The 26,181-nt window shown below is 41.2% G+C and overlaps 1 protein-coding gene and 1 long non-coding RNA gene across 6 annotated transcripts in view; one reads left to right on the top strand and one right to left on the bottom strand.

Annotated features, from left to right (window-relative positions):
- The window catches only part of CEP104 (centrosomal protein 104), a 39,562-nt gene extending 18,855 nt beyond the window's left edge, over window positions 1-20,707 (top strand). For 3 of the 5 annotated variants that reach the window (XM_073316538.1, XM_073316539.1, XM_073316540.1), the window contains 14 exons: window positions 20-250; window positions 1,560-1,763; window positions 2,429-2,596; window positions 4,399-4,572; window positions 8,321-8,497; window positions 8,921-9,127; window positions 9,727-9,840; window positions 10,631-10,667; window positions 11,265-11,346; window positions 12,020-12,128; window positions 14,238-14,376; window positions 14,863-14,930; window positions 15,611-15,701; window positions 16,542-20,707. In XM_073316538.1, the coding sequence (XP_073172639.1) occupies window positions 20-250; window positions 1,560-1,763; window positions 2,429-2,596; window positions 4,399-4,572; window positions 8,321-8,497; window positions 8,921-9,127; window positions 9,727-9,840; window positions 10,631-10,667; window positions 11,265-11,346; window positions 12,020-12,128; window positions 14,238-14,376; window positions 14,863-14,930; window positions 15,611-15,701; window positions 16,542-16,678 (1,938 nt within the window). In that variant the 3' untranslated portion in view covers window positions 16,679-20,707. The remainder of the gene's footprint in view (window positions 1-19; window positions 251-1,559; window positions 1,764-2,428; window positions 2,597-4,398; window positions 4,573-8,320; window positions 8,498-8,920; window positions 9,128-9,726; window positions 9,841-10,630; window positions 10,668-11,264; window positions 11,347-12,019; window positions 12,129-14,237; window positions 14,377-14,862; window positions 14,931-15,610; window positions 15,702-16,541) is intronic. The other 2 variants (XR_012155534.1, XM_073316541.1) reach the window with 2 other exon arrangements.
- LOC140900037 (uncharacterized) overlaps window positions 1-26,177 on the bottom strand; it is a 32,877-nt gene extending 6,700 nt beyond the window's left edge. Inside the window, exon 1 of the long non-coding RNA XR_012155535.1 lies at window positions 25,853-26,177. This is a non-coding gene — a long non-coding RNA (uncharacterized lncRNA). The remainder of the gene's footprint in view (window positions 1-25,852) is intronic.
- Between the last annotated feature and the right edge of the window lie 4 nt (window positions 26,178-26,181).

Below are 26,181 nucleotides of genomic sequence, written 5' to 3'. Positions count from 1 at the left end.
TTGCCCTTTCTTGTCTCAGATCCGAAGACCTCCTGAATTTCCCCTTGAGCCTATGGTTTATTCAGTTAGCCCTCGGCAAAAGAAACCCATGCAGTCACTCCAGCATGAAAAAACAGAAGCACAGAAGACTGAGCCTTTGCCACAAGAAAAGCCACCCGAGACAACTTCTCCTGAGCCCATTGTCCCTGACCACTCCGTTTCTCATGTAGCCCAGCCACCAGCCTCTGTAGAGAGTTTTCCAAAGATAAATGTAAGTGATCTTGTTTATCTGAGTCTTCTCTGATTTGAGGCCTCCCACATTTGCAAGAGATCATCATATAATCATATCCAGCCAAAAGTCACCTTTCTTGGCCATTTCTATAGGAATCTACCAAAGAAAATGATTTTCTTATTACATTGAGCTTCCTCTAGGAATCTGATCATCTTTTGGTTATGCTGATGTCTCATATGGCATCAGAGGTTGGCTTTCTCTGCTGGTAATCTGTGTTCATCTAGTAATAATGATGCTTGTGTGAGACCCTTGAAAGCCTTTACAAACATTCATGAAGATGAGTTAAGTAAGATTAGACCCAATTTACGAATAGGGAAACTGACCTAAAGAGAGGTTAAGTGACTTGTCCAAGGTCACACTGCTGACTCACTTTAGGGCTGGGCTACAACTCAGCCTGTTCCTCTAATGATCTGATAACACTCCTCTTTTAGAAATGATCATGTGTGATTCTAGGCTCAGGGCCAAAACAGCAGCAAAGAGTATGTTAGAATGAGACTGAAGAACACAGTAATGGCTTGATGTCATGTGCATCATGAGGGAAAGTAATCCAGGCAGTAATTGTAATAAAATTCTTGGAACCAGAAACACTAAGACTATGTCTACACTGCAGTTAAAAACCCTAGTCTGGCCCATGCCAGCTGACTCGGGCTCACAGGGCTGGAGCTGCGGGGCTGTTTCATTGCAGTATAGATATCCAGGCTCAGGCTGGAGCCCAGGCTCTAGGATCCTGTGAGGTGGGATGGCCTGGTGCTCAGACTACAGCCGGAGCTGGAACATCTGCACTGCAGTTAAACAACCTCTTAGCCTGAGCCCAAGTCAGATGCACCCTCCAGCTCTAGATGTCTAATTGCAGTGCAGACATAACCAGTAAGGCCAGCCCAATTTCCTCTGAAGCGAATGGAGACTCCCATTGACTTCAGTAGGAGTTGGATTGGACTCTAAGAGCAGCAATAATCTCTTTACAGCACACTGGAGTAAAATAATGTAACTGTTTACATTGTCTTCATATCTGGAGAGTGGCTATAAATGGAATTCCATAATGTTTTTATCTTATCTGCTTAATGTCATATAAAATATATCCTTAGTACTGACTTCCATTCTGAAAGCACTGTTGCCATGGTAACAGGATGATTAAAAAATGAAAACTTCCAAACCTGCATTTAAAATGCAGGAGATACAACTCTGGAGAAAAGTCTGGATGGACTGTGTTGAAATGAATCAAAGTAGTGATGGAACAACATCAGATCTGAATCACAATTCGAATTACTTTCCTTGTCTTCTCCATTAGGTTGAATTTTTGCCTTACGATGAGAGACCTCTTCCAGCTATTCGTAAGCAGCATGAGGATGGATTTGCCTACCTTGAGCCAGAGATGAATGAAGAAGATATCAGTGATACTCCAAGAAGTGGCATCACTGGGGAGCCAGAACCATTAACTGAGAAAGCGCTGAGGGAGGCCAGCCCTGCCACTGAAGTTTTCGGAGAGGCCTTGGTAAAGACCAGAAAAATAAACCATTTCACATTTATAATCCAGATCTTGAGTCATTTTAGAATTCACTTTGTGAACAAAAGCATGATGAGATAATAGCTTCATATATGTAATGATTAAATAGAACTGCAAATCTAAAGTTTGGTATTACTGTCACTAGTATTAAAATCAGGTGCCTATTTTCAGCATTTACATGGCTACCTAACTTTCGGTTGTTAATGAGCTGATTACATATTATCAGAGGAATCTATTATATCTAGATAAGTTTGTGTAGATTTAGCTCATCCATTTTCAGGAGTGAGATAAGAAGAGGTTTACAGATTATCTGCTCTAGAATTTGTCCTCTGATGAAAGTTTCACTGTTAGTGTCACAGCGAATGGTGCTTTGTTGGTAGATAGGTAGTTGCCAAAATCTGGGTTAGTTTGTTGAGGTTAAGGTATTAATCCCATTTCCTTTGGTATAAAGTCTCATTTTTCCTTTAAGCAATTTTATGGGAGAGATTTTCAAGAATGCAAAAGAAGTAAGATGCCTCAGTCCCATTGAAAGTAAATGGGATTTGAGTGCCTAATTCCCATTTTGCCTTTGCAAATCTCTTCCTGTGTCGCACTAAATTATGCATTGAGTTGCCAGTATTAGCCATTTTAACAGTAATCTTACTCTGTATCAGGTTGCAGGAGCATATTCCAAGACTTGGTCGTATCGAGAAGATGCATTGCTTGCTATATATAAAAAGCTGATGGAAATCTCTGCCAGCACATCTAAGGATGATTTAAAGAATATGCTTAGAGCTGCTGTCTTTCTTATAAGAAGAGCCATAAAAGACATAGTGTCTTCAGTGAGTAATACTGTTTCATAATAAAAATATCCTCATTGAAGCTCCAGTCCTGCACAGCCTTGTGCAAGGCTATACTCACATGGAACAAGTTGCAGGATCAGGGCCTAGTAAGTGAAGGCTTTTAGTTGAGAAAATAATTGTAATTTAATAATATTAAATATCTGAATAGCCTACACTCTAAAAGGGAATGCTGTTATATTAACTTTGGCTTTGAATTATAGTTGCAATTTTACAAAAATGTGAGTTCATGCAGGTTTTTAATTGCTGCCAAATTTAGGGAACTGCATAATATACAGAGGTAAATAGTTTATAAAATGTGAGCATCTTGGGTTGTCTGTGTATTGCATGCCATGAAGAATAGTGACTGTGCTCAATAAATAAGTTTTTTGTGAAACTTTTATACAGCACTTAAATGCTATAGTAGAAAGAGAAACGTAGGTTATTTAGCAAATAATATATTTTATGGGTAAGGCTCCGTGTTCTGTGACTTTCCGTGACCTCTGTGACTTCTGCAGCAGCCAGTGCACTTGGCCCAGGGGCTGCCTGAGCAGCTCAGGGTACACCAGCCTCTGCTGGGGCAGTCTCAGGCCCTCCCACCCCTAGCAGCAGGAGTTTGGGCGTGGGGGGGCTCAGGGCTGGGGGTTGAGGTGTGGGACAGTGCTTACCTGGTCGGGGGGAGGCTCCCCGGAAGGGCGACAAAAACTCCCCTCCCTCAGCTCCTAGCTCCACGTGCTGCTTCTGCCCGCAGGTACCGCCCCTGCAGCTCCCATTGGCCATGGTTCCCAGCCAATGGGAGCTGCAGAACCAGGGCTTGGGACAGAGCGGAGGCAGCAAGTGGAACTAGGAGCTGGGATCACCGCTTCCTAGGAGCCAGGTAGGAAGCCTGCCCCAGTCCCACCAACCCCCCCTCCCCGAGCCTCCGCAGCGCCCCCAGAGCCACCCTCCCAAGCTGACCCCTTCCTAAATTTTAGTCAGGGGTATATAATAGAAGTCATGGACAGGTCACAGGCCGTGAATTTTTGTTTACTGCCTGTGACCTATCCATGTCTTTTACTTAGTATACCTGTGACTAAAATGTAGCCTTATTTATGGATAATGTACCCTGTAATTATCCACTGTGCTCCACAAAACATGAATGAAAGCTGAGAATCCTAAAATTCATCTTAAATTTAACAATTTAATTCTGTAAAATACCCAAAGAACAAGTAACAGTTAAATTTGCATAGCAGAAGTATGTAGTTAAATCAACTTGGTTCTTGCAACAAATAGTTTGTGCAGACTTTTTCAGAATGAATAAAGAAAGCTAGACTATCTGCCTTTACTTGAATATCTGCCTTAACTTAAGTCATTTAATCTAGGGTTGGACAAAATCAAGGCAATATTTTCCACATTTGTGTAAGTCAAAGTTGAGTAATGGGCTTGAAGAAGTAACTATGGATACAGTATGTATTAAAATTGGGCTATACTACTTTATAAAGTTGATACAGGGAACAGAAGAGATTGCAGAGGGGTAACTTTTAGTCTCCAGCTAGGCCTTAGGAGATGGGGAAAGTTCAGTTTTTTCAAGAGCTTGCTGGACTTTATAGAAAATCAGTAGAATATATTGTTTGGCCCTTCACTTAAGGATTTAACTCATATTTTCTAGGGGAAAAAACCTGAGGTCGCTTCCATTACCGTGTTTTCCATATTGGTAATTCTAGACTTTTGCTGTTTCTGTTAATTCTAGAAAACAGACTGAGTTATATTACATGGAAATAGGACATTTTAAAATATTTTTTGTTTTAATAATCTTTCTAACTCAGGTTTTCCAAGCTTCCCTGAAACTTTTGAAAATGATCATCACTCAGTATATACCAAAGCATAAACTAGGTAAACTGGAAACAGCTCATTGTGTGGAAAGAACGCTTCCAAATCTGCTTTCTAGAACAGGAGACTCCTCAACCCGTCTTCGTATTGTGGCTGCCAACTTTATTCAGGTAGGAATGTCATCTGGAAATGCATATTAGATTGACTTTTTTAATACAACATTTAGCTGTTTTACCCACACATATGACAGACTGAGAATGCCACCAAGACACGGACTGCATGACATCTGTCCAAAATCAAATGTAAAAAGATATATTGGTGCTACAGTAATCAGTTTACTGCTGCTGGATTAACCTAAATAAGCTCCATATCATGGTTGTACGTTTTGACGCTAAGTGTTAATTACCCTTTTTGGTTTGAATGTGCTATTTCTGGTAAATACTTCATTACACATTCCACTATCATATTTACATGCGGATTGTTAAGAGCCACCAAGGACTTCCAGACTCCTCGGCTGGCTGCCTCCTGGGCTGCTGAGCTCCCAAGCAGGCAGCCATGGAAGCCAGCTTGCCCTCGGGTCTGGAAGCCCTCCATCCCCAGCCCTAAGAAGGTCCACCCCAAAAGTTGCAAAACTTGGAAGCTCCAACAACTGCTGACTGAAATGGACATTCTTGTCCATTTCACTGCTGTAGCAGTGGCTAAACTGCCAAGAAAGTCAATTTTAGTTTTGCCCTCTGGAAAGCGAGTTTCTTTTTTGGAAATGTAATGTGTTGGTGTATGAGAAGCAAAATATTTTTCAGGATTTCCAGTTCATAAGAAATTTCAAAATATTGTGCTGAACTGGAATTAAACCATATTTCAAAATGTTGAAATATCTCGTAAACTGGAACTCCTGAGATTCATCTTGTATTGCTTGTGAATGCAGGAGACAGAACTCTCACAGGATTTGGACCTAAACTGTGGACTTCACTCACAGAAGAGATAATGACCATGAACCTCACAGTAGTTGGAACTAACTCCATTTCTTTGACTTAGCTTCCTCACAATTACTTTTTCAGCAGCTTGCTCAAATCTACTGGTTGTGAAGTAATCTGCTAGTTTTCAGTCTACTCCTGCAAGAGCAGAATGGACATAAAGTTTAGTTTGCCATTTTTTTTTATTATTATTAATTTGAAGGGTACTGCAGTGATAAGAGCTATGAAAGTACCTAGATAGTCCTTGTCTCCTATTTGTAATATGGTATAATTTTTGATTAAAAGAAAATATATTTACACTCAAACTAATTGTAAAATTATAAATAAACTTACCTGTTCTGTGACTGAATTTTAGGTCATTTTATAGAGTCATTTTAACCTAATTGCAATAAAAATTAAGGGAAATTTTCAATTAGAAGTAAACAAATGACGTAAATATCAGATTTAGCAAAAGTAAAAAAGGATGCCAATTTAAAAATTGACAATCCATTCCTTGTGTGGTGGCAGTGAGCATTTGTGAACAGCTGTTGAAGAAGTACAGACTCTGTTTTCCAGTAAAACTTCAAAGCAGGAACAGTAATTCTCTGTGTGTGTGTATATATGTTAATATAATCCCAGGAGGATACTAGGTGAGTCACTGGCTCTGGGTTATTTTATCATTGCATTCATCAAGATTGGGAGAAAAGTTTTTTCTTTCACTACAGACTTGACTCAGATTTTAACAGGGATAGTGTGAGAACTGCTCTGGTTTGTCACTCTAAAGCCAAAGGTGGCTTTTTTTTTTTAATACCTCTTGGCTCGTGTACACTAGATTTGTAATTGTATACTTGAAAGGAAATGAGGAAGCCATTACTGTTGTAGTTTTGTAGCCAGGACATAGAGTACTTGGCTTGGAAAAGGAGGAAGATATACTTAGTATATTATTGCTAGCAGAAAATAAAACTTAATAGAACCTAAACAGTAAAACTTAAGAAATATTTAGAGTGACAGTGTAATATTCCTGTAGGGTTTTTGTATGACATTTCCAAACAGGAGGTATAAAAGATGGTCAAGCAGCCCTTTTCCTATATACACTCAGTACCTTTTCCAGTAGGTTTGCCTCTTACTTGAAAAGTGAATGCAGATCATTCATGTGTCCTTTAAGAAATATGAACTAAGATTAAATGAAACATTGCTCCATAATCACTTAAAATCAAACCAATTTATGAAAGAAGCTGTTTCTCTACTGCCACTGCTACCACCACTTACTCCTTTGGCACAGGGCTCCCACACAGACCATGCAAATGAAAGCTTCATAAATTATCCTGTGCAATGCAGATCAGTGTTGTTCCTCCATGTGCATCCACTACATATTCTTTTGATCCTGGTGCAAGCTGCTTCACATGTCTCACTTTTCTCCTATAAGCTGTTACTCTCTCTTTCCTAGCCACTGGCAACCAATATTCAGTCAGTTGTGATGGCAAGACCAATAGTGGCTTATGGTCTGAGCTATGTTGCAGTAAACCTGTTACAACAGACTCTTCTTTCTGTACAACCTACCTGAACTAATGTCTGGCTCCTTCTCAATTTTTCCCCTTTTTGTCAGGTTTGCTTACAAGAGGACAGAGTGCAGTGATTTCAAAGGAATACTACCAGGCTTCATAGCCTCATGATCTGGTGCCTGTTACTTCCATACTTCTATTGTCACAACTGACCTGGGTGTTTCTTTTAATCTCCTTGTTGTTGGTAGCTCCTTAGACAAGTCAGGAAACCTTAGCTTAAATATACTTTTCTCCTTTTTCCTGTGACCTTATCAAATTTAAAGCACAACTATTAAACTAAATGTTATGACTTTTTTTGATGTTGAAGACAATAATGATACTTGGCACCACATGGAAAGTAAAAATAAACCAGTGAACCAAATTACAAACATTACTTGAAATGTTAAAAAATTCAAACCAAAATCTTATCTTTGCGATGTGGCATTGAAGAAATGAAATGGGCACAAAAGTTAGTGTAATTTGAACACAAGTGAGACTCCAACTGCATTGACCATGTTTTAGGATTTAGAACTTATGTAGGAATGGAGAACTGTCCTAGAAATGTGCATTTCTTTACCCTTCATAAAAGCACAGAAGATATGAAAATGCTAGTCTTCACTGTTCATTAGTGGAAGGAACAATAATTGATTCATGCATATTAATATTTATTCACAGGGAAAAATAACTGGATTTATTTGTTAAATGTACTCTGTGTGTCAGATTCTGATCTGTTATGCTATATACTAGATCAGGCGCTGGTGGATTTAATCCAGTTTTCTTATTGAAAACAGAATCTAGCCTAATAAAACTAAAATGTTAAGTGAAAGTTACTGTATTTTTTTCTACGAACATGTTAAAATTATCAGTTTTGCACACACAGCTAGAATAGGTACTGTCTAGCATTGAAAGGACCAAACAGCAAGCATCTTATGACAACAGAATTCAGCTGTGAGGCTGTTTCCTTAGTAGATCAATAAAATGTGAGGTGGTAGATTTCCTCTGCTAAAGCACTTTCCTGAGATCAGTCTTGAGGCATTATCATTAGACTTCCTCTAGGAAATTTTCTCTCTCCTTCAGTTATCTAAAAACAAAAAAAAAAACTTAGTGTCCAATTCTGCAGGTCTTGTTCAGATGAGAGATCCCAGTGAAAACATATTTCCCAGCAGATGCAATGTGTGCATGTTCTCGGTCAATAAAGTTGTTGCCAATAGCAAGACTGACACTTTTTTCTTCTCTTTATGCTGTGTACAGCCGACTGTGTTGAAATAGTGAATAACCATCTTCCTCTCCTGAAAGGTTTATCTCATTGTAACTAACACAGGACATTCTTGGTCATGAGGTCCTGAATAACAGTGGCTTTGCAAACCATTTCATCCTGTGTTTCAGCATTTTCCTGTGCGGGTTAACTCTGTATTTCCCTACAGGAAATGGCACTGTGTAATGAAGTTAAACCTCTTCAAATCATTCCGGTTCATCTGGTCCAGCCATTGAAACCAAATTCCCCTACTCATCTGGCAATGAGTCAGGTGGACTTGGTGGAACGCCTGTTGAAAGACCTGGGAACAGAAAACTCTGGGTTTACCATTGACAACGTCATGAGGGTAAGCGTCTGAAACTACAGTATTTTAAGTCTCTTTTTCTTGAATGAATGTTAATTTATTTGTGTTAGAGTGCCTGGTGCATACACCAGTCAGTGAGGCCCAGTGAGCTTCTCTAGGTGGCATTAGTCAACCTTGTGAAGATCCATAATGCAAAAGAAAATCTATAAAGGATACGTGGTTGGAGAAACATGCCTGTCTGTCTAACTAGGCAATATCAATGCTCCTACTGCAGTGGGCAGTCGCTCCTGATTAAGGGACAGATCCTTTGGTCTGACTGAGGTATGCTCAGCACACAGTGGAAATCGGGGCTGGCGAAGGTGGTTTAAAGCTATCTTTGTTTTTCCCCCAAATGTGGTGAGAATAGTCCGGCCCAGTTTAACTCCAGAAGAAAGTAAGAATAACCTTTTTCACCAATATTTTCAGTTTGCGACAGGGGCGTTGGAGCACAGAGTATATGAGGTACGCGATACAGCATTACGGATTATCTTCGACATGTACAGGCAGCACCAGGCCATTATACTGGATTATCTTCCTCCAGATGATGCCAACACACGCAAGAATGTTCTCTATAAAACACTCTTTGATGGATTTACTAAAATAGATGGTAGACTTACTGAGGCTGAGCTTAGGGTAAGTAATAAGACTGTGGAAAGTGTGCAGCTATGTTAAGATATTGTATTTTCAGCAGTGTCTTGGTGGAACCATGTATTGAATTTGTAGCTGCACTGATCGTAAAAAAAAAATGGTTATAACACTTACGGCAGAATTTCATAATTGTAAATATCACGGTCGTATAGTAAAAAAACAGACTTGCACTCACTTTACTATATAAACCCATTTATAATCACTGTTATGATAGGGATCAAGCATAGAAAAAAGCACAGGTTATATTTCTGAAACACTAACAATATTTTCACATCAGTAAGGTAAAAATCTAGGGTCAGTGGCAGTATGGTCATTCTTTGACTGTGGGACGAATGGAAGATGTGTTAATTTATTCATTATCTGTCAGTGGGGTATTTACATGAGAGACAGGTCTAAATCATAATGCATTTCTTTAAAATTAGCATAGAAGATCCTTTTTTGTTTATATTGTAATGGACCAGTTGTTAGTTTTGCACACAGTAAGAAAACAACATTATGTTCTAGATTAAATGGTGTTTTTGCATCCTTCCCTGAGTGAAAGAGTATTACAAAACCACTGTAACTGAAAGAGTATTTCTTAACAGGCACAGAAAAAAGCAGCCACAGAAGAAGCAGAAAAACAGAAGAAAGAGGAGATTAAGGTCCTGCAAGGGCAGCTAGCAGCACTGAAGGAGATCCAGGCAGTTCAGGCTGGAAAGGTCAATATAATTTTTTAGCAGATGTTCTGGGTTGAAATTATCTTGTAATGGTGGTATAATTACAGGTACTGGTCCTATTATTTTTTCCTGATGGATACTGGAAACAGATTAAGCTGCTGTGTTCTGTGAGATGAAGGCTGCTTTGTGATAACTCTGGTACTATATTAAACCACAAGAAGTTTAACTGAAATACATGAAGGGACTAGTCTTTACTCATGGCATAAAGAGAAGTCAAAATTAAAATTCTGTGCTTTGTTTTTGGTACAGTGGTACAAAAATTGCATCCATGTAGAATTGTTGAATCCATCGTGTGGTGTTTGGAGTCTGCTTCTACAAGCTTTAAAATGTCCAAGTACTTGTTAGAGCAGTGCAAGGGTACTATACATAATAACTCATGTAGGTCACTTTAGAATGATGCTATACTATATAATTGTCATCAATTGGATTTGAACATACGTGACTTTAAAAGGTTAGTAACTGCACCCTGATATGGTAGAGGGACTGTTGCCCACCCTGCTGCAATATATGTGCCTGTACCAAGGCAGGGAAAGGGATATATCTACTGGAGGAACACTGTTGTGTCCCAGCACTCAGGAGATATCCTCTTTGGGAAGGCTGTCTGTCTGCACCACAACCTGTGTTGCCTTGACCGTGCTTCTTGTTTGTTCACTGACTGGACTTTCTCTGGATTTATCTGTTCTTCTTTCTTGAAATACCAAGAAATTGTTCTTTCCTGGGTGGTGCCTTAGTCACCAAGGGAATTACTGACAACTATTTCTTTGTTTGGCAGGAGAAAGAAAATGATTATCAAAAACTAAAGACTCAAGGTAAAGCTTAAAACTATTCAACGAAACACAAAAACCAAATTAGCCTTGAAATGTTTTGGATGGGGAAGTAGTTAGGATACATAACCAATAGGTGACTGACTATGATATAATGCACGCTGACTCATCTGAGTTCAGAAACACACAGATCCTAGAGCTTTGGATTGGCTGACTCAATCTGACAGAGAGAATCATTCAGTCTTCAGGGGATAACTGACCATTTAGTGTGCCAACATTGGTTGCCATCAGCTGGGTGGGTGGTTTCTTACACCAACTCAGATTGGCTTGGATTGAAGCCAGTTTGCATTTCTCCTCACATTGAGGTGAAATCATCTGCTGCTTTATTTTCAAAATGTTCACCAGCATTTTAAGTGATGACTGTGTGTGCAAACAATCCATTGCTGTTGTTTTGTATATGGCAGCGCACTCAAAAGGCAAGCAATTGTCCTGCTGTATCCAGGAAGCATTTCCTCTTGTGCTTTTTGACGTTTAGGAATGTACTGTTCCAAATAGTCAGTTGCCATTAAGACCTTGAGAAACAATATTTATCCAAAAAGAACTAAGAACCATCTATTGAGTTTAATAGATTCCTTGTTACAGATGAGCAGGGAAAGAAAGTCACCCTACCTGCGGCAACAGAGATTCCAGATGATCATTCCTCGGTTGCAAATTATTTGGATAAGTAAGTAAAATCAGCAGCGTCTAACCACTTTAAAAGAGTAATTGCTAAAGAGCAGTTAGTGATCATCCAAATGCAAATATCTATACTGACATTTGTGGACAGTTCATTAAATAAGATTTAAATTGTTAAGTGTTAATAGGTGGCATTTTGAATATTTTAATTTCTTCCTCCTTATTCTTTATCTTCCAAAATAAATATACTTAATATTGGACAAATCAGGATTACATATCCTTCACCACTTGTACAGTGTGAGGTTTGTACATGTGTTTGAGAAGTTGTGTCCATGGATTAGAAAACTGTCACAATATAACAGCATATCACTGCTACAGAAACAGAGGCAAAACTAAGACTAAGATTGTCACGCTGAAGAGCTTGATGAAGATCTAGAATGCTTTCTGAGATCAGGTAAACTGTCTAAGTGAGCCCTCCCCAGTATGTATTTGTAATAATGTCTCTCTCTTTGAGTGAACGTTTTTAGTTATAGCTACACTACAACTTTACAAAAGTCTCTGCCTGAGCCCAATCAGAGGCAGGTATTATGTAGGGAAGATGTTTTATACAAAAAAAAAAAACTGTCTATGTCACAGAATGATTTTATACTGGAAGGAGGTTCCCTTCCCTTGTTTCTTTCAGTAATCTATAGTGTTTGTTATTCTTCCTCTGTCTTCTCCAGCCTATGCATTTTTTGTGGTGAAAGGGATGAATCGTTCACAGAGGAAGGTTTGGATCTCCATTACTGGAAACATTGCCCTATGTTGACAAGATGTGAGCACTGCAAACAGGTCAGGGATTGGACTCAAAAGCCTGTATCAATATTCAACCTAACTTACACGTTCCAGAACTAACACAAGTAGTGAATTATTCTGTTGTCAATTGATAAGCTGCAAAAGGTGAAAATTGCTGTTTAACAAGAAGTTCAGTTTGTAGCAGAATCATTGTCATGGAAAATAACACGAGGAAAAGAGCAGTATAAGGAACCAAATTAACAACCAAAGTAAATCTGCTCAACATACTTGTCTATTTAAAATGTCACAGAACCATTAGAATGAGGAAACGGGAAAGGAAGGGGATCTCTCTTCTGGGTTAGGACAAATACCTTTTAAATAGTGTTGTTTGGAAGGAAAGGCTGTGTCACATCTATAGGGGAATCACTGCTATGCAGTATAAGCTGCGGATGCATGTGTGAAAATCAGAGCTCTTGCTGTGTGTGAAATTCTAAATCATTTCAGACCAGATGTCATATTGGGGGAGGAGAAGTTAGTGATACTCTTTCAGACTCCACCCACAAAATCAGCTCTGCCCACAGGAGACATGTAGTCATAGTTGATTGCGCAGATGTTCAAATATGATCACGCAGGCTCTCTGGGTTCGGCTTTTCCACCACTTGGGTCCTAATACACTGCTGACTCTGCTGGGCTCCTTGAGCTTGGCTTCTCCTTAATGGGATTCTGCTGGGCTCAACTCTTTCTTGATTGAGGGAGGAATGTAGCAGTGTCTCCCAAACCCATTTGCTGCAGTTGCCAAGGGGAGCTGTCATTCACGGTAGATGGTGCATGTGCAGATTTTCATAATGTAACCCTCCCTCTCCTTTTTTACAATCAGTTGTATTGTTAACATTTTAGGCATCTCAGTAAGCTCCCATTGAGATGAATCGGGCAGCTAATAACACTCAGTGCCGTTGGTTCAGGTTCTGCAAACGTGGGCAGGCATCACTTTATCAGTTACACTCCATACATGTTTTTGAGCTGTGTTGATAATTATCACATCTAGAGACTAGATTTTGTCTTTTAAAAAGTGCTGAGATTCTGGAGAACAAGGCAGCATGCCATATGACTACTAACCAGCTCAGTGTGGGCCCTGTTTCAGATATGTATTTATTTGTGGGGACACTTTAACATTCCAGTGTTACCTGTCGAGTAGCTTGCTCCAATTTGTCATAAACTGAAAGTGCAAAACAAATGTAACTTACACCTCAGGTGGGCAGAAGAGGGATGTAGCCGGAGAAGCAATTAAAACAAGGACTAAAAAGCGAGAGGCCTGGGACAGCTTATTTCAATTCCTTTTCCTGTTCCTTCTCCCACCTCTGCCTTTCTGTTCTTTAGTGTGTAAGCACCATTATTTTGTACACCCACTGACTTTTAGATTAGTCCAAATGTACTTCAGTATTTACATCTGCTTTGTGACCAACTTCTACCTGAAGTTCAGCTTACAACACCACTTGTGGGCCCCAAGACTTCCATGGGAGTTGCATCCATTTATTTCATGATGAACTTGGCCTAGGAGCCCTTACTGAGGTGTTTAATGTGAAACTTTCATTGATTTACTCAACCACTGGCAGTCAAGGTGGCTTTGAAGCATCTATCTAGATGCTGCTTGATATGTTGTACAAAGATTATCCCAGGAAGAAGCATGTGTTCCTGTTTTGTCCCATGCCTGCCTGTACGTACATGCAGTGTTAGCAACTTCTGTGTTCATACACAGTACAATACATGGAATCATTTCTAACTGTATTTCAAGGTAAGAATAGAGTTAAACACAGGAACAAGTTTTAAGTTACCTTTCCTTGTTTTATTTTTAAGCCTATAACGATACATTTTTGCTTTAAATTTGCAGGTTACAGGTGTATGAAACACAAGCAGAATGTTACCAGACTTAGGCATTTTGAAATTTTACCCTGAGTCCTAATTTCAAAGGTGAATTAGGAGCCCAAGTCTCATTAATTTTCAATGACATTTAAGCTTGTAGGTGCCTAAGTCACTTTTAAAAATGAGACTTGAGCTCTAAAGTCACTTAAGATCTTTTGAAAATATTATTCTTAATTTCATAGCCCAATACAAGTCTATTCCTGTATTTCTTGTATTCTCAGCCACCTGTCTGTGTTCCTGTTGCAGGTGGTGGAGATAGCAAGCCTGACAGAGCACTTGCTGACTGAGTGTGATAAAAAAGATGGCTTTGGGAAATGTCAGCGCTGTAGTGAGGCCATTCTAAAAGAGGAACTGCCCAAACATGTGAAGGGCAAGACTTGCAATCGTGAGTAGTTTCAAATGGAATAAGTGAAGCCGGGGGGAGCTGCTCAATACCTCAAAAGCTCAATACCTTTGGAAAATCAAGCCTCTTCAATTTAGGTGCTGGTGTTAGAATCCTAACTTGAGGCTAAGGATTGAATATTTTTGGCCTAAACGTTTTTGCCTTTCAGTGCTCCCTGCACTTACCTCCAATTAATGCATGTGCAAGTGTCTTGTGAGCAAGAACAGAAAACCCCTGAAGATTGCTCCACAGTTTAGAGCACCCTCATTACTGTAGAACAAGCTGAAGGCACTTCTGTGTTTGCTTTTCTCCCTTTCCTTTTCATTTTTTCTCTTGATCATCGGTTTCTTGACTAGGCAGGGGAAGGTAGAATAGTAGCCAGTTCCATCCCATGCTCACAGAAACTGGCAGAGATCAAGCTGCTCCTCTTGCATTGGGCAAAACACGTGGCAGTAGCATAACTTTTTTCCCTCTTTCTAATAATTTCAGCTGCAAAACCAGAAAAGGTGGCAAACCGCTGTCCATTGTGCCATGAAAACTTCGCCCCAGGAGAGGAGGTAAGAGAAAATGAGTGTAATGTCAAATTGGTCTTGGTAGTCTTGTCACTAAGACTTCAAATAGTTTGTTCTTTAACACGGAAATTACCTACACTGCCTGAACATAACCATATCAAAAAGTGCCGGGATTCTCTGCCTGTGGCTTCAGAACAAGGTTAATAAATGCAAACTGGTAGCAAACTACTTTCAAAGGCTGTGCAAAACAGGAATTTAATGGCCACCTTACTTCTTCTGAGATCAGCCTTGAAGCAGGAAATGGTGCCTCCAATTCTCCCCCCGCCTTAATTTGCTTTGCTAAGTGATTTGATGGAGTTACATTTAGGCTTGTTCAGGTTACAGCAGGAATTGATTATCTATGTTTGGCTTTCATTCAGAGGTCTCTTCTCAGTCTGATCAAGACCGTAGTTAATAGGCAAAAGAATGAGACAATGTGTCATCTTAAACCCAAGGTGACTGTGAGATGTTCCAGATTTTGTCCTCAGTGCGGGCCAAAACTATTGAAATCTGCTTGCTTTTCTCAGTAAAATGACACCTAGCATTTCATTTTTCCTTTGATGCTGTAAAAAGTGTGTGCGCATTCACATGGCTGTGCACACGTGTAGATACAGAAATAGCGTTCGTATGAAAGACCTGCTATTTCTCTGCTTTTGTAACATCACTTGTTTCTTAATTGATCATAGGCCTGGAAATCTCACCTAATGGGCAAAGATGGCTGTCAAATGAATCTGCGGAGGGTGCCTACGCTAAATAAAACTCTGCTGATGCAGTCTGGTATGGATTTCCTTGTGATTACTATGCTTTTCACTTGGTTTACTTATTTAAGCAGAAGGCTCTATTCTAGAAAGCAAGTTGATCCTTAGTCAAGAACAGTTCAATGCATTATTCAAGTATTTGAATATGCTGACTCTGTATTTCTAAATATGTTGGTATAGAATAGCACACGCAGAGGGCAGATTACCCTCTGATACGCCAGTCAATCTCAATGACTTCATCACAGATGCGCTGTTGTAATGGAGTGGAGAAGTTGCCTCATTTTTAATTTTGTCTTATTGTTCACTCATTTTATGGAGCAGCATACCACAAAGACTCTTCTTGCTGTAGTTGCCCTCTTATATCACACGGTATGCTATAAACCCAACAGATACAGTAGTGCACAGGCAGCTGCTTAAATGCTATATTGTCAATATGCCTCAGGCCTGAGAAGGGCCAATTAGAGATGCTAATCTAATCCTAACTATGGGATGGAGTGAAATGAATAGGTAGTCTTTATCTGTCCTGTAGAGAACTAGAAATTAGGACACTGGGTTGATAAGCATCAGACAAATGCCTGTGGCAGGTAGGTAGCTGGGAACTGAACTCTGACCATGAACTCATGTCACATATGGTGGGTCTCTGAACAGACTGATGGTATGTTCATGTCAGATGTTCATGTTTACTCCCTGGCCTGGATTCAAATGTATGATCCATCTCCTGTTACCACTCCTGTGAGTAATCCTGTCACTTCAAAGTCAATCTTATTACTTCTGTCAATGTTGTAGCTAAGGCATGTACTTGAAATGCAAGAGATATGCAGTATTTGTTTGTGATTGATAATCTTTGTTCTTTTCCCAGGAAAAGCAGCAGGATTAACCATAACCAAATCAGGTCCTACAGCAACAAAGGTTCGATCCCCCTCTGTAGGAAGCAAGATCCCTGCCCCAAAAGGGGGCCTGAATAAAAGCACTGGCAGAACATATGCAAAGCGATGACATGAGAAGTACTCGTTTCCTTTGTCTCCATAACTGAGCAAGTTTTATATAATGCACAACATTTCCAAGATTTGTTTGCAAGTGATAGGAGCCCCACGTCATCCATTTCACCTGAACTACATGCTGCTGTTTATCAACCACAAATAGTGTTTGACTGCTTCATTTACCCAATAGTTAAAGCTTATATATTGGTTCTCTCTGTGTAGTGTTGTGTATAATTATCCCAAGAATCTGCATCTCACTGTTAGTGATCTGCAGTCTTTTAGGGACAAAGCCTCTGGCCTGCTACACTCCTTTTGCACTTCCCCAGTAGCACAGAGGGAGCAGAAAGCAGCTGAACCTTCCTTGGTGAGGATTGTCTCAGCATGGGGGAGTATCCCATGGCATAGCCAGATCCTGAGCTACCCACTGCAGCAGCAACCAATGTAGAGATCCTGGCCAAAATATAGCATGCTTCAGCTGTCCCTGGTCAGTGTATGATCCCATGGGACGAGGGCGGTAGCCAGTGTAAACAAGAGCATCCTTGATGCTAGGACAAGTAAGGAACTGGCCCCAGGGTCAGGAAGCCACAACTGTCTCTCTTTTGGCCCTTCCTCGGGGCATAGCTGAGACTCTGAGTCCAACTAAATCAGGTTTTCAGAACAAAGCTTTGAGGTATCTGTTCCTTTGAACCAAAGCTAATGTTCACTGACAAATATTCCCAAACTGTTTAGAGAATGCAATCATTGTATCATGTGACTTTATCACTTTAATGAAGTCACTATAAAATTTGTTGGTAACTGTTCTCTGTCAAAACTTGCTTGGGTGTGTGACACAGTAAAATGAATAGTGTCACTACATATCTGATTGAGGGGGGGAAGTGCTAGTTGTACCGAAATAGAACTACAATAAGACTATAGTATCATTTACCTACAGTATGGGTCGACTAGGTGTATTTCTGCACCAGTCCAGCAAATCAAAACCAATCTACAGAGAAATTACCATATTTAGGCTTTGAAACACATCACTGAATATTAGAAACACAATAGCTATATTGCGATCACAGTAGCTTTGCTGTCATTAAGTTTGTGTCATAGGAGTCCCACAACCCAACTGTTCTAACATACAGCTAACAAAAATTAAAGTAGAAAGTAAGTCTTGAGCAGCTAAAAATATTCCTTTATGAGACACTTTGAAATTCTCTAGCTGGCCAATGTTCCGTAGTCACAGAAGGATGTGGGTAAACAATATGCTCTTTCTAGAAAAACTTTAACTGTTCTTACATTCCTTTGGGTTGGCTGTCTTACCTCCAGATCCAAGTTTGATATGATCAGTATAATGAATATTTCAGGTAGCAGCTTGTATATTATATAATAACTATGTATACTTATAAAAATATGCCTGTCTATACAGAGTACCTGTTAGACATTTATAGCAAGGGCTTAAGCATAAATTATTCTGTCAGTTAAAGTCACATTTAAAAAAGCAGATTGTACTTCCAAAACAATTATTTCATAAATATGATTAGATGGACTCTTGTGAACAGATACACACCTGGAGCAGTGAACTTGTGAAATATCAGTTTCCCTAAAATAAAACTCTACTAGAGCTGTTTAATTCAGAAATAACATTGCAGAGTCACCAGCGCAGGCCAGGAACATATTTTGAATCCTGCAAGACCCAACCTGTAGTTTCTCTCTACCCATAAGGTGCCCAGTTTATAAGCAGGACAAGAAACTGAAAAGTTTTTGTCAACTGCCTTGTTCTCTATTATCCACCCTAACATCTTGTAAAGCAAAATATCATCCCGTTCTCTGGAGACTGTAATTCTCCATTACGCCACATACTAACATGATTTGATAGTAATTCAGCAACAACCATTGACTGTGGGTACCATCTATATGTCTACAGCAATCCCATCTGTTCAGGGGTTTCTAATCATTCTGGGAGACAGATCGTTGGCTGAGGGGAAAAATTTTGTTTTAGCAAAAGTGGATGAAATAATTTTGGTCATTTAACTTACAGAACTGCAAAAAGCTAGTCATTTCTTCTGTATGCTTTAGCTCAAAACTGCCATGTTTCTAAACTGAAATTGTGCATAGTATTTTTTCTATAACAATGATTTATTCTTCATTTAGGACCAAATTCAACTCCCAGTGAAGTTTAGTGGAAAGATTCCGATTGACTTCAGTGAGTTTTGGATCAGCCCTTATAACAATACATGTCTGTGAGTAAAAGCTACCAGGAAGTGTAGCTTTGAAAAATGGTTTCTCTCGAAGGAGAGAAGTTACTGTTCAAAGGCTTTTACTACACTTTTCAGTGGGTTTTACGACATGCATTTGCTGTGCACAGTTAGTGCAGTACATATTCCAAAATGTTTCTCCAATAGACAATACAAGTTCCCAATAAATTTTAATTTTTTTTTTTTTACAGTCACCAAAGTGCTAGAAAAGTTGCTGTTTAAATGGCCTCTTTGACAACCACATAGTCTCCATCGATGATTTCCCCACCCTATTTGCTCAGACACCGTAATGCTTTCTGAACTGCAAACAAGAGACTAGCCTATTCATCAAAATGCATGGTGAAATCCTGGCCCTGTTGAATTCGATAGAAGTCTTGCTATTGACTTCAGTGGGGCTGGACTTTCACCCGCAGTCTAACTTACTCTACAGCTATGTGTTTGTGAGCAGCTGTTTGAAGTGTTACCCGTCTATTTATTATTTAACTTTTAATATAACATGCTGCACTTCTACATCACTTTCCACCCCCAGAGCTGAATAAGATTGTTGCTCCATTGCCTAGTAGTCTGTGGGGATGGCAAAAGTTTCCTTTAGATAGAATTGTTTGATTTCATAAGAGTGGGCTAATAGAAACCTGCTACCAATAAAGGCTATAGAGTGGGAGGGGGAAATGTCTGTTACAGGAGAAAATACTTCTTGATTAGAAGGGAACAGTTTGCATAACCACAGGAATTTGCAGCTTATTAAATTGTTAATAACAATACTAGTGTAAATGCATAGTAAAATGTTGAACTGTATGCCCTCCCTTATGTGTGTGGACAAGCACCTTCCTTAGGTATTAGTAGGAGCACTGACCGTATGAGAAGGAAAATGTGGTATACCTCGTAGGTTCTGTCTCTCTCTAGGAAATTTGTGATCCATAATTTGCCACCCGTGTAGCTCCACTGCTGGGAGCAATAGGGGAGGCGTATAGTCTTGAGACTGATTTCCCCTCTGTAGCTCAGCCCACCAAAATGATCCTTGGAGACGCGAACAAAAGCCGTGTATACTGAGAGAAAAGACCCGGTACCTTTAGTGAAATTTGGCCTTCCCTTCTGTTTAATCATAAGTCTAGACTTTTCAAGGAGGAGTGCTGCCCAAATCCTAGTTAATGCCAAGACTCAGCTCCAAATAGAATCCCAGAGGTTGGCTGAATATTGCCTTAAAAATGGGGAAGGGTTTTAGGAACTGTAATTACTAAAAAGTAAAAATCCATTAAAAAAATATATATTTTAAAGCTTTAGCTCTAGTGACCTTCTCCCTTGGTTATTTTCAGTGCCCTAATTTCATAATAACAGTTTCTCTCATTAGCTTTTTAGTAAAATAAACATTCATAAATCGACATTCCACTGTGTAGTTCTGCTTTAAACAGAACACTTAGTTCTGAGGTGTAGTGTGTTAAAATTCATGTACACCCTGGAACAGCATTTAAAACACCTTTTATTCATTGTAAATTTCAGGATATTTCCTTCCAAGATAAAATTAATTGTTCTGCACCACTGTCCACAGCAGGATCCAGAAATATGGGATTATAGTAATCTGAAAGCAATATTTTTTCTTTTGCCACATTGATACGAATTTGCTGTATTTATTGTATTTTGTATATACTATATTTGTAGTGTACAGTTTTTAACAGAGCTTGTTTGTGTGCTCCGTGCATGTCTATGAATTTTATAAGCACATTGCAGCACTTGCATTTGAAATGCTGTTGTATGTAACCTTTAAACACTCCTTCACATATTTGTTAGAAATTAAACGGTCTCTCCATTTTAGAACCTGATCCTGTAGTCCATTATGCAGGCAAAAGTCCTGTTGACTTTGCTCAGAGTTTAGCCTGTGTAGTGACTGCAGGGTCAGTTGATAAGATCCCAGAGTACAGCTTACCTTTGAATGGTCCAAACCTGTAATCTTTTATACCTGGAATTCAATGGATCTACTCCTGTCTGGAAAGGTTTTCATGCGTGTAAATGTTTGCTGGATTGGGCCCTCCTGGGGTGCACTGCATTGGTAAATGTGACCCTTCTCAGAGTGTGGTGTCTTATGAATCAGATGATTAACAGTTAAAACGAAGGCATTTAGTTAAATCCTTCACATAACTGAAGCAGCAAATATGCTCGCTGTCTCTTAATTTGTGTAGGGGGCCGCCCAGAAAACAAGGCCAGGGGTAGACTTTTATAACTACATCGTCTATAGGTTAAGCCCCAGGAATTGGAATAAAGGCCATATTCTATTCATATTCTACTGTTACTCACCATTTTGAATAGCTGATAAATTTGGGGCTGAACCTGGCATTGTTTTCAGGAATTCAGTATTGCTTCTTTCTGACATCTCCAATCCTTTCCTTGGCTCGGACTCGCTCATCTCAAAGGTGTTTGAAAGTTGTGATGCTTAGGTCACTTGTCTAAAATGTGCATCTTCCCATTTCATGTGTCAGCACCTCACAGCAGGTGTATGAACTGCTTTCCTACTATCTTAAGCTACTTTCTATGTTTAACTAGGCTTCTCGTCTGTGCAATAACTGCACAGGTTCCTTAAGTTCTACTAGTCAGTGCTAAATGCTTTTGGATTTATACTTGCTAATACAAAGACCCAAGGCAAACTTCAGCACTTTTGAACATTATTGGGACTGGGGACATTGCTTACTGGATTTGAATTCCATAAATAAAATACAGAAAGGTTCAGAGAGACGCAACAAATATGATACAGGGTATGGAACGGCTTCCCTACACAGAGTGACGTAAGTGCTGCTCAGCTTAGAAAAGAGGTCACTAAGGGAGGTGGGATAGAATAGAGGTCTACAAAATCATGAGTGGTGTGGAAAAAGTGAATAGAGAAGTGTTATTTACTCTTTCACACAATACAAAAATCAGGGGTCACCTGATGAAATTAACAGGCAGCAGGTTTAATACAAATAAGAGGGAGTATTTCTTCACACAAAGCACAACTAGCCTGTGAAACTGATTGCCATGGAATGTTGTGATGGCCAAAAATAAACTCCGTTAAAAAAAGAACTAAATAAGTTCATGGAGAATAGATGGACCAATGGCTATTAGCCAAGATAATCAGGAATGCAACCACATGGTTGGGCAACTCGAAATCTCTGACTGCCAGAAGCCAGGAGGGGAAGACCAGTGGATCGCTTCCCCTGAAGCTCCGGTACCGGCCACTGTCAAAGACAGGATACATGGCTAGATGGACCACTGGTCTGACCTAGTAACGCCATTCTTACATTATTTTGATAGCTTTTTTTTAAATGTTGCACATGTTATGTAAAGGAGAATGGTACTCATTTTTCTGCAGGCTAGCACCATGAAATTCTAAAATGCAAGCATCTCCTCTCTCCATGAATAAACTCAGGATTACATATTGTAAATAACGTTATTTCTCTTCTAACATTCCAGGCTTCTGGGATGAGCAGAATGGATCCAAATTTCTGTTGGCTGTATATGCCCTAGTAAACATCATGGCTGTAACTCACTCCTGGTGCTGCACTAATTCTGTTCTGTGCAGGTCTATGCACCTCAGGGCTTAAAGCACGGGCAGGTTATCACTGTTCCATTCGTACCATTGCTAGCACTAGAGGAGCCGCACCTTGCTGATGTCCTTCAGCTTTTGAGCAAAGTTAGATGAGACAGTAGCAAAAATAGCTGAGCCCTACACTACAGCTTCAACATCCGCTGTCTTCCAGCGGTTCCACCGCTGTTGAGTTATGGCTACATAGTTTGCTGGTGTCGATCATACCCAAAGGGATGTTGTGTTAACACTTTTTAAAGCTTTTAAATGTTTTTGTGTATTTGTGTGTTTTTTAATTTTCAGTGGAAACTTTGTTTACATGTAAACTTTCCCCTTCAGGGTTGTGATCCAAACACAACTTTGTGAACGTGACAAGGCAGGCCAGTTCTGTTTTCATTGTCTCCAGTGACTGATGTGGAAAAAGTAAACACAGCATAAATGGTGAAAAATAAATGCAGGTTTAAAATTCTGTTTGTCATAGTAAATATAGTAGGGTAATACCTAAAGTTTTAGTAACATAGGAACAAACTTTTTCTGATGACCTTTTAGCGAGCAGATCAAGGGATGTGATCGTTCCCCTCTATTCGACATTGGTGAGGCCTCATCTGGAGTACTGTGTCCAGTTTTGAGCCCCACACTACAAGAAGGATGTGGATAAATTGGAGAGAGTCCAGCGAAGGGCAACAAAAATGATTAGGGGTCTAGAACACAAGACTTATGAGGAGAGGCTGAGGGAGCTGGGATTGTTTAGCCTGCAGAAGAGAAGAATGAGGGGGGATTTGATAGCTGCTTTCAACTACCTGAAAGGGGGTTCCAAAGAGGATGGCTCTAGACTGTTCTCAATGGTAGCAGATGACAGAACGAGGAGTAATGGTCTCAAGTTGCAGTGGGGGAGGTTTAGATTGGATATTAGGAAAAACTTTTTCACTAAGAGGGTGGTGAAACACTGGAATGCGTTACCTAGGGAGGTGGTAGAATCTCCTTCCTTAGAGGTTTTTAAGGTCAGGCTTGACAAAGCCCTGGCTGGGATGATTTAACTGGGAATTGGTCCTGCTTCGAGCAGGGGGTTGGACTAGATGACCTTCAGGGGTCCCTTCCAACCCTGATATTCTATGAACTCCAGCTCGTGGCTCTGCACGGCCCCCTGCCACTCAAAGTGCTCCAGCCCTGACTGGACGGCAAAGAGCAGGGCAGTGCGGTCGCCCAGGCACTTCTCGGGTGTCTGAGCCACAGCAGGAAGTAACGGCGGTGGCGGAGCGTTAGCAAGGGGTGGAATCACCTATCCGCCTGCCCGGGGCACCCGGCACCACGCAGTCCAGCGTCCTGCCCTTGGGGAAGGGTGCAGCGCCTCCCAAGAGGAGCCCAGGCTCAGGCTACTATGGGCCGGCTGGAGCCAGCCCCAGGGGGCCCAGTGCCCCCGGGACCCTGGCTCTAGTTGCCACAGCTGGTGCAGGTTGAGCAGCATGGCAGGAGACAGGAGATGCTCACGCTTGCCCTCAGCACCGTGTGCAGCCAGCAGCTGCCCTCCATGCTGGGCAGCGGACCCCTGCCAGCAGTTAGGCATCCGTGTGCCCCGCCTGGGACCCTGCACTTGACACCTGCCAGGAACACCGTCAGCAGGTCTGGCTCCAGCTTACCACTTCTCTAGCCTGGAGCTAGCCCATCCCAGGAGATGGAGAGATGTGCAGAGTGCTTCTGGTGTCCTGGCCTTGGGCCAACGGCAGGGCCACTCCCCAGGGCGGGCCTGCCAGGATAGGTCTGGCTCCCCAGGCCACCACCTGAAGCCAAAACTGCTTGGCTTGATGCCCGAGCCGCAAATATCTGCATGGCCCTGCAGGGAGCTCCAAGCCTGGGACCCTCTGTGTGGAGAGTATTAATATTCCTCGCTATAACACCCCTTTATAATATTTTCTTACTCTAATTGAGCAACATATGGCCCTAGTCATCTTGCTTTCTGGTAGTATACTGATACATACATGGGCATAATACCCCCTCTATTGGCAGAGCAATAGATTCACTCCTAGTGTTTTTACTAGAAGTTAGAGACATACTCTGAAGACACAGATAGCATTTGATGTTGCTGGTATCCGTGTTTCTATAACATAGTGTATATTTTTTTGAAGTTTCTTTCAGTATGACAGGAGAATGTGAACTAGTTCTTTATGATATCAAGATAGAGTATACTTAATTATCCTACTTGGTTTGTTTGGCTTTTTGAAGTGTTTGGCTTTTATAGTGTGTCTCTTAAGAAGTTTTCATAGCTCTAGTTTATAATTATTACATTTTCACTGTTTGAAGAACCCCAATTCCCTTCATAGGGGAGTCTTGTAAATGAGGTTGATTAATGATTATCTCTTAATAATAATGGAATTAAATGTTCATCTTTTAAATATATCATCGGGCATCCAGATATGCTTGGCTTGATGCCCAAGCCGCAGATACCCTCATGGCCCTGCAGGGAGCCCCAAGCCTGGGACCCTCTGTGCGGAGAGTATTAAAATCCCTTGCCATATAACACCCCTTTATAATATTTTCTTGCTCTAATTCACGAAGTCCACAAAGTACCAAAAACCATTTTCTAAATTATTTGGGAAATTAAACGGTTCCTATTTTATTTTTAACACATTTTATTTCACATCTAAAGGTTACATGTTGTATAATTAAGGTCAAATATGTGCGTGGATTTAAAGGGACAAATTCCTTTGGAAAAAATAGTATGTGCTTATGTAATTAAAGACTGTATCATAATTCATATGCAGAAAGGAGATGAATTAAGGCTGAATAGGCATTACGGGCATTTCCTAACTTTTGAGTGATCGACTTTGCACCTTAAGGGTCGTTCACCATAATTTTTTTTTTTTTTAATTTTTCTTTGCTACCCCTTTGAGAGAACAGAGGTGGGAAAAGGAGAAGGATTCCCGCCCCCCACGTCTCCCTGCCTAGACTGGGGTAGCGAGCGCTCTCTCTTCTTCCAATGTCCTTCAACCACACACTCATTTCATGGAAATTTAGCCCCCTTTACGTCAGTGAAAGAAGGTACTTCCCATCCTTTGAGGCGAAGAAACCGGGCCCTTCTGAGCACGGCCACCTTGTACGGAATGGCGCAGCCAGGCACCGCCCGCAGCCCGCAATCTGCCCTCAGCTTTGCACGCAGGGCTAGGCCAGGTCTACGCTTAAAAACCAGATCGACCTCGCCCCCGCGCTCAGGCCTGCGCCTCGCGGGTAGATCAGTGCCACCCCCGCCGGCCCCAGGGGGCCCAGCAGCCGCCCGGGCGGCCTCTGGGAGCGGCTGCGAGGGCACCACCGACGGACACCCGCGGCCGCAGGGCCCGGGGCCGCTGTTACACGGGGTTGCCAACCCTCCAGGACTGCCCGGGGGCCGCCAGGAGTGAAAGATTAATACCTTCATTTTAAAGCTGGTGGCATGGGACGGAGCCCCCAGGGAGTCACCCCACCGGAACTGGCGGCCCTCTGTGCTACCATGGCGCCGCTGCCGCGGCGGCCCCGCAGATACACCCTCAGCCGGGGCCGGAGACGCCCAGCGCTGCAAGCGGCCTCCGGGCAGGTCGGCGCTGAGGGGAAGGCTGGTGGGACACTCTAGCCTCCCTTTGGGCTGCTCTCTATGGCAGCCAGGCCCACCGCCCTGCCTTTGAAATGGCAACGGGACCCTCTAGCCTCTCCGGCGGCCCCTCGCTCTATGGCAGTGCCGGGTGTGGCGCGGCACGCTCTCGC

Source organism: Lepidochelys kempii, chromosome 18 (genome assembly GCF_965140265.1).
Source record: "Lepidochelys kempii isolate rLepKem1 chromosome 18, rLepKem1.hap2, whole genome shotgun sequence".
NCBI classification, from domain to species: domain Eukaryota; kingdom Metazoa; phylum Chordata; order Testudines; family Cheloniidae; genus Lepidochelys; species Lepidochelys kempii.
The sequence above is the reverse complement of the archived record's forward strand: the minus strand, read 5'-3'. Positions and strand labels throughout refer to the sequence as shown.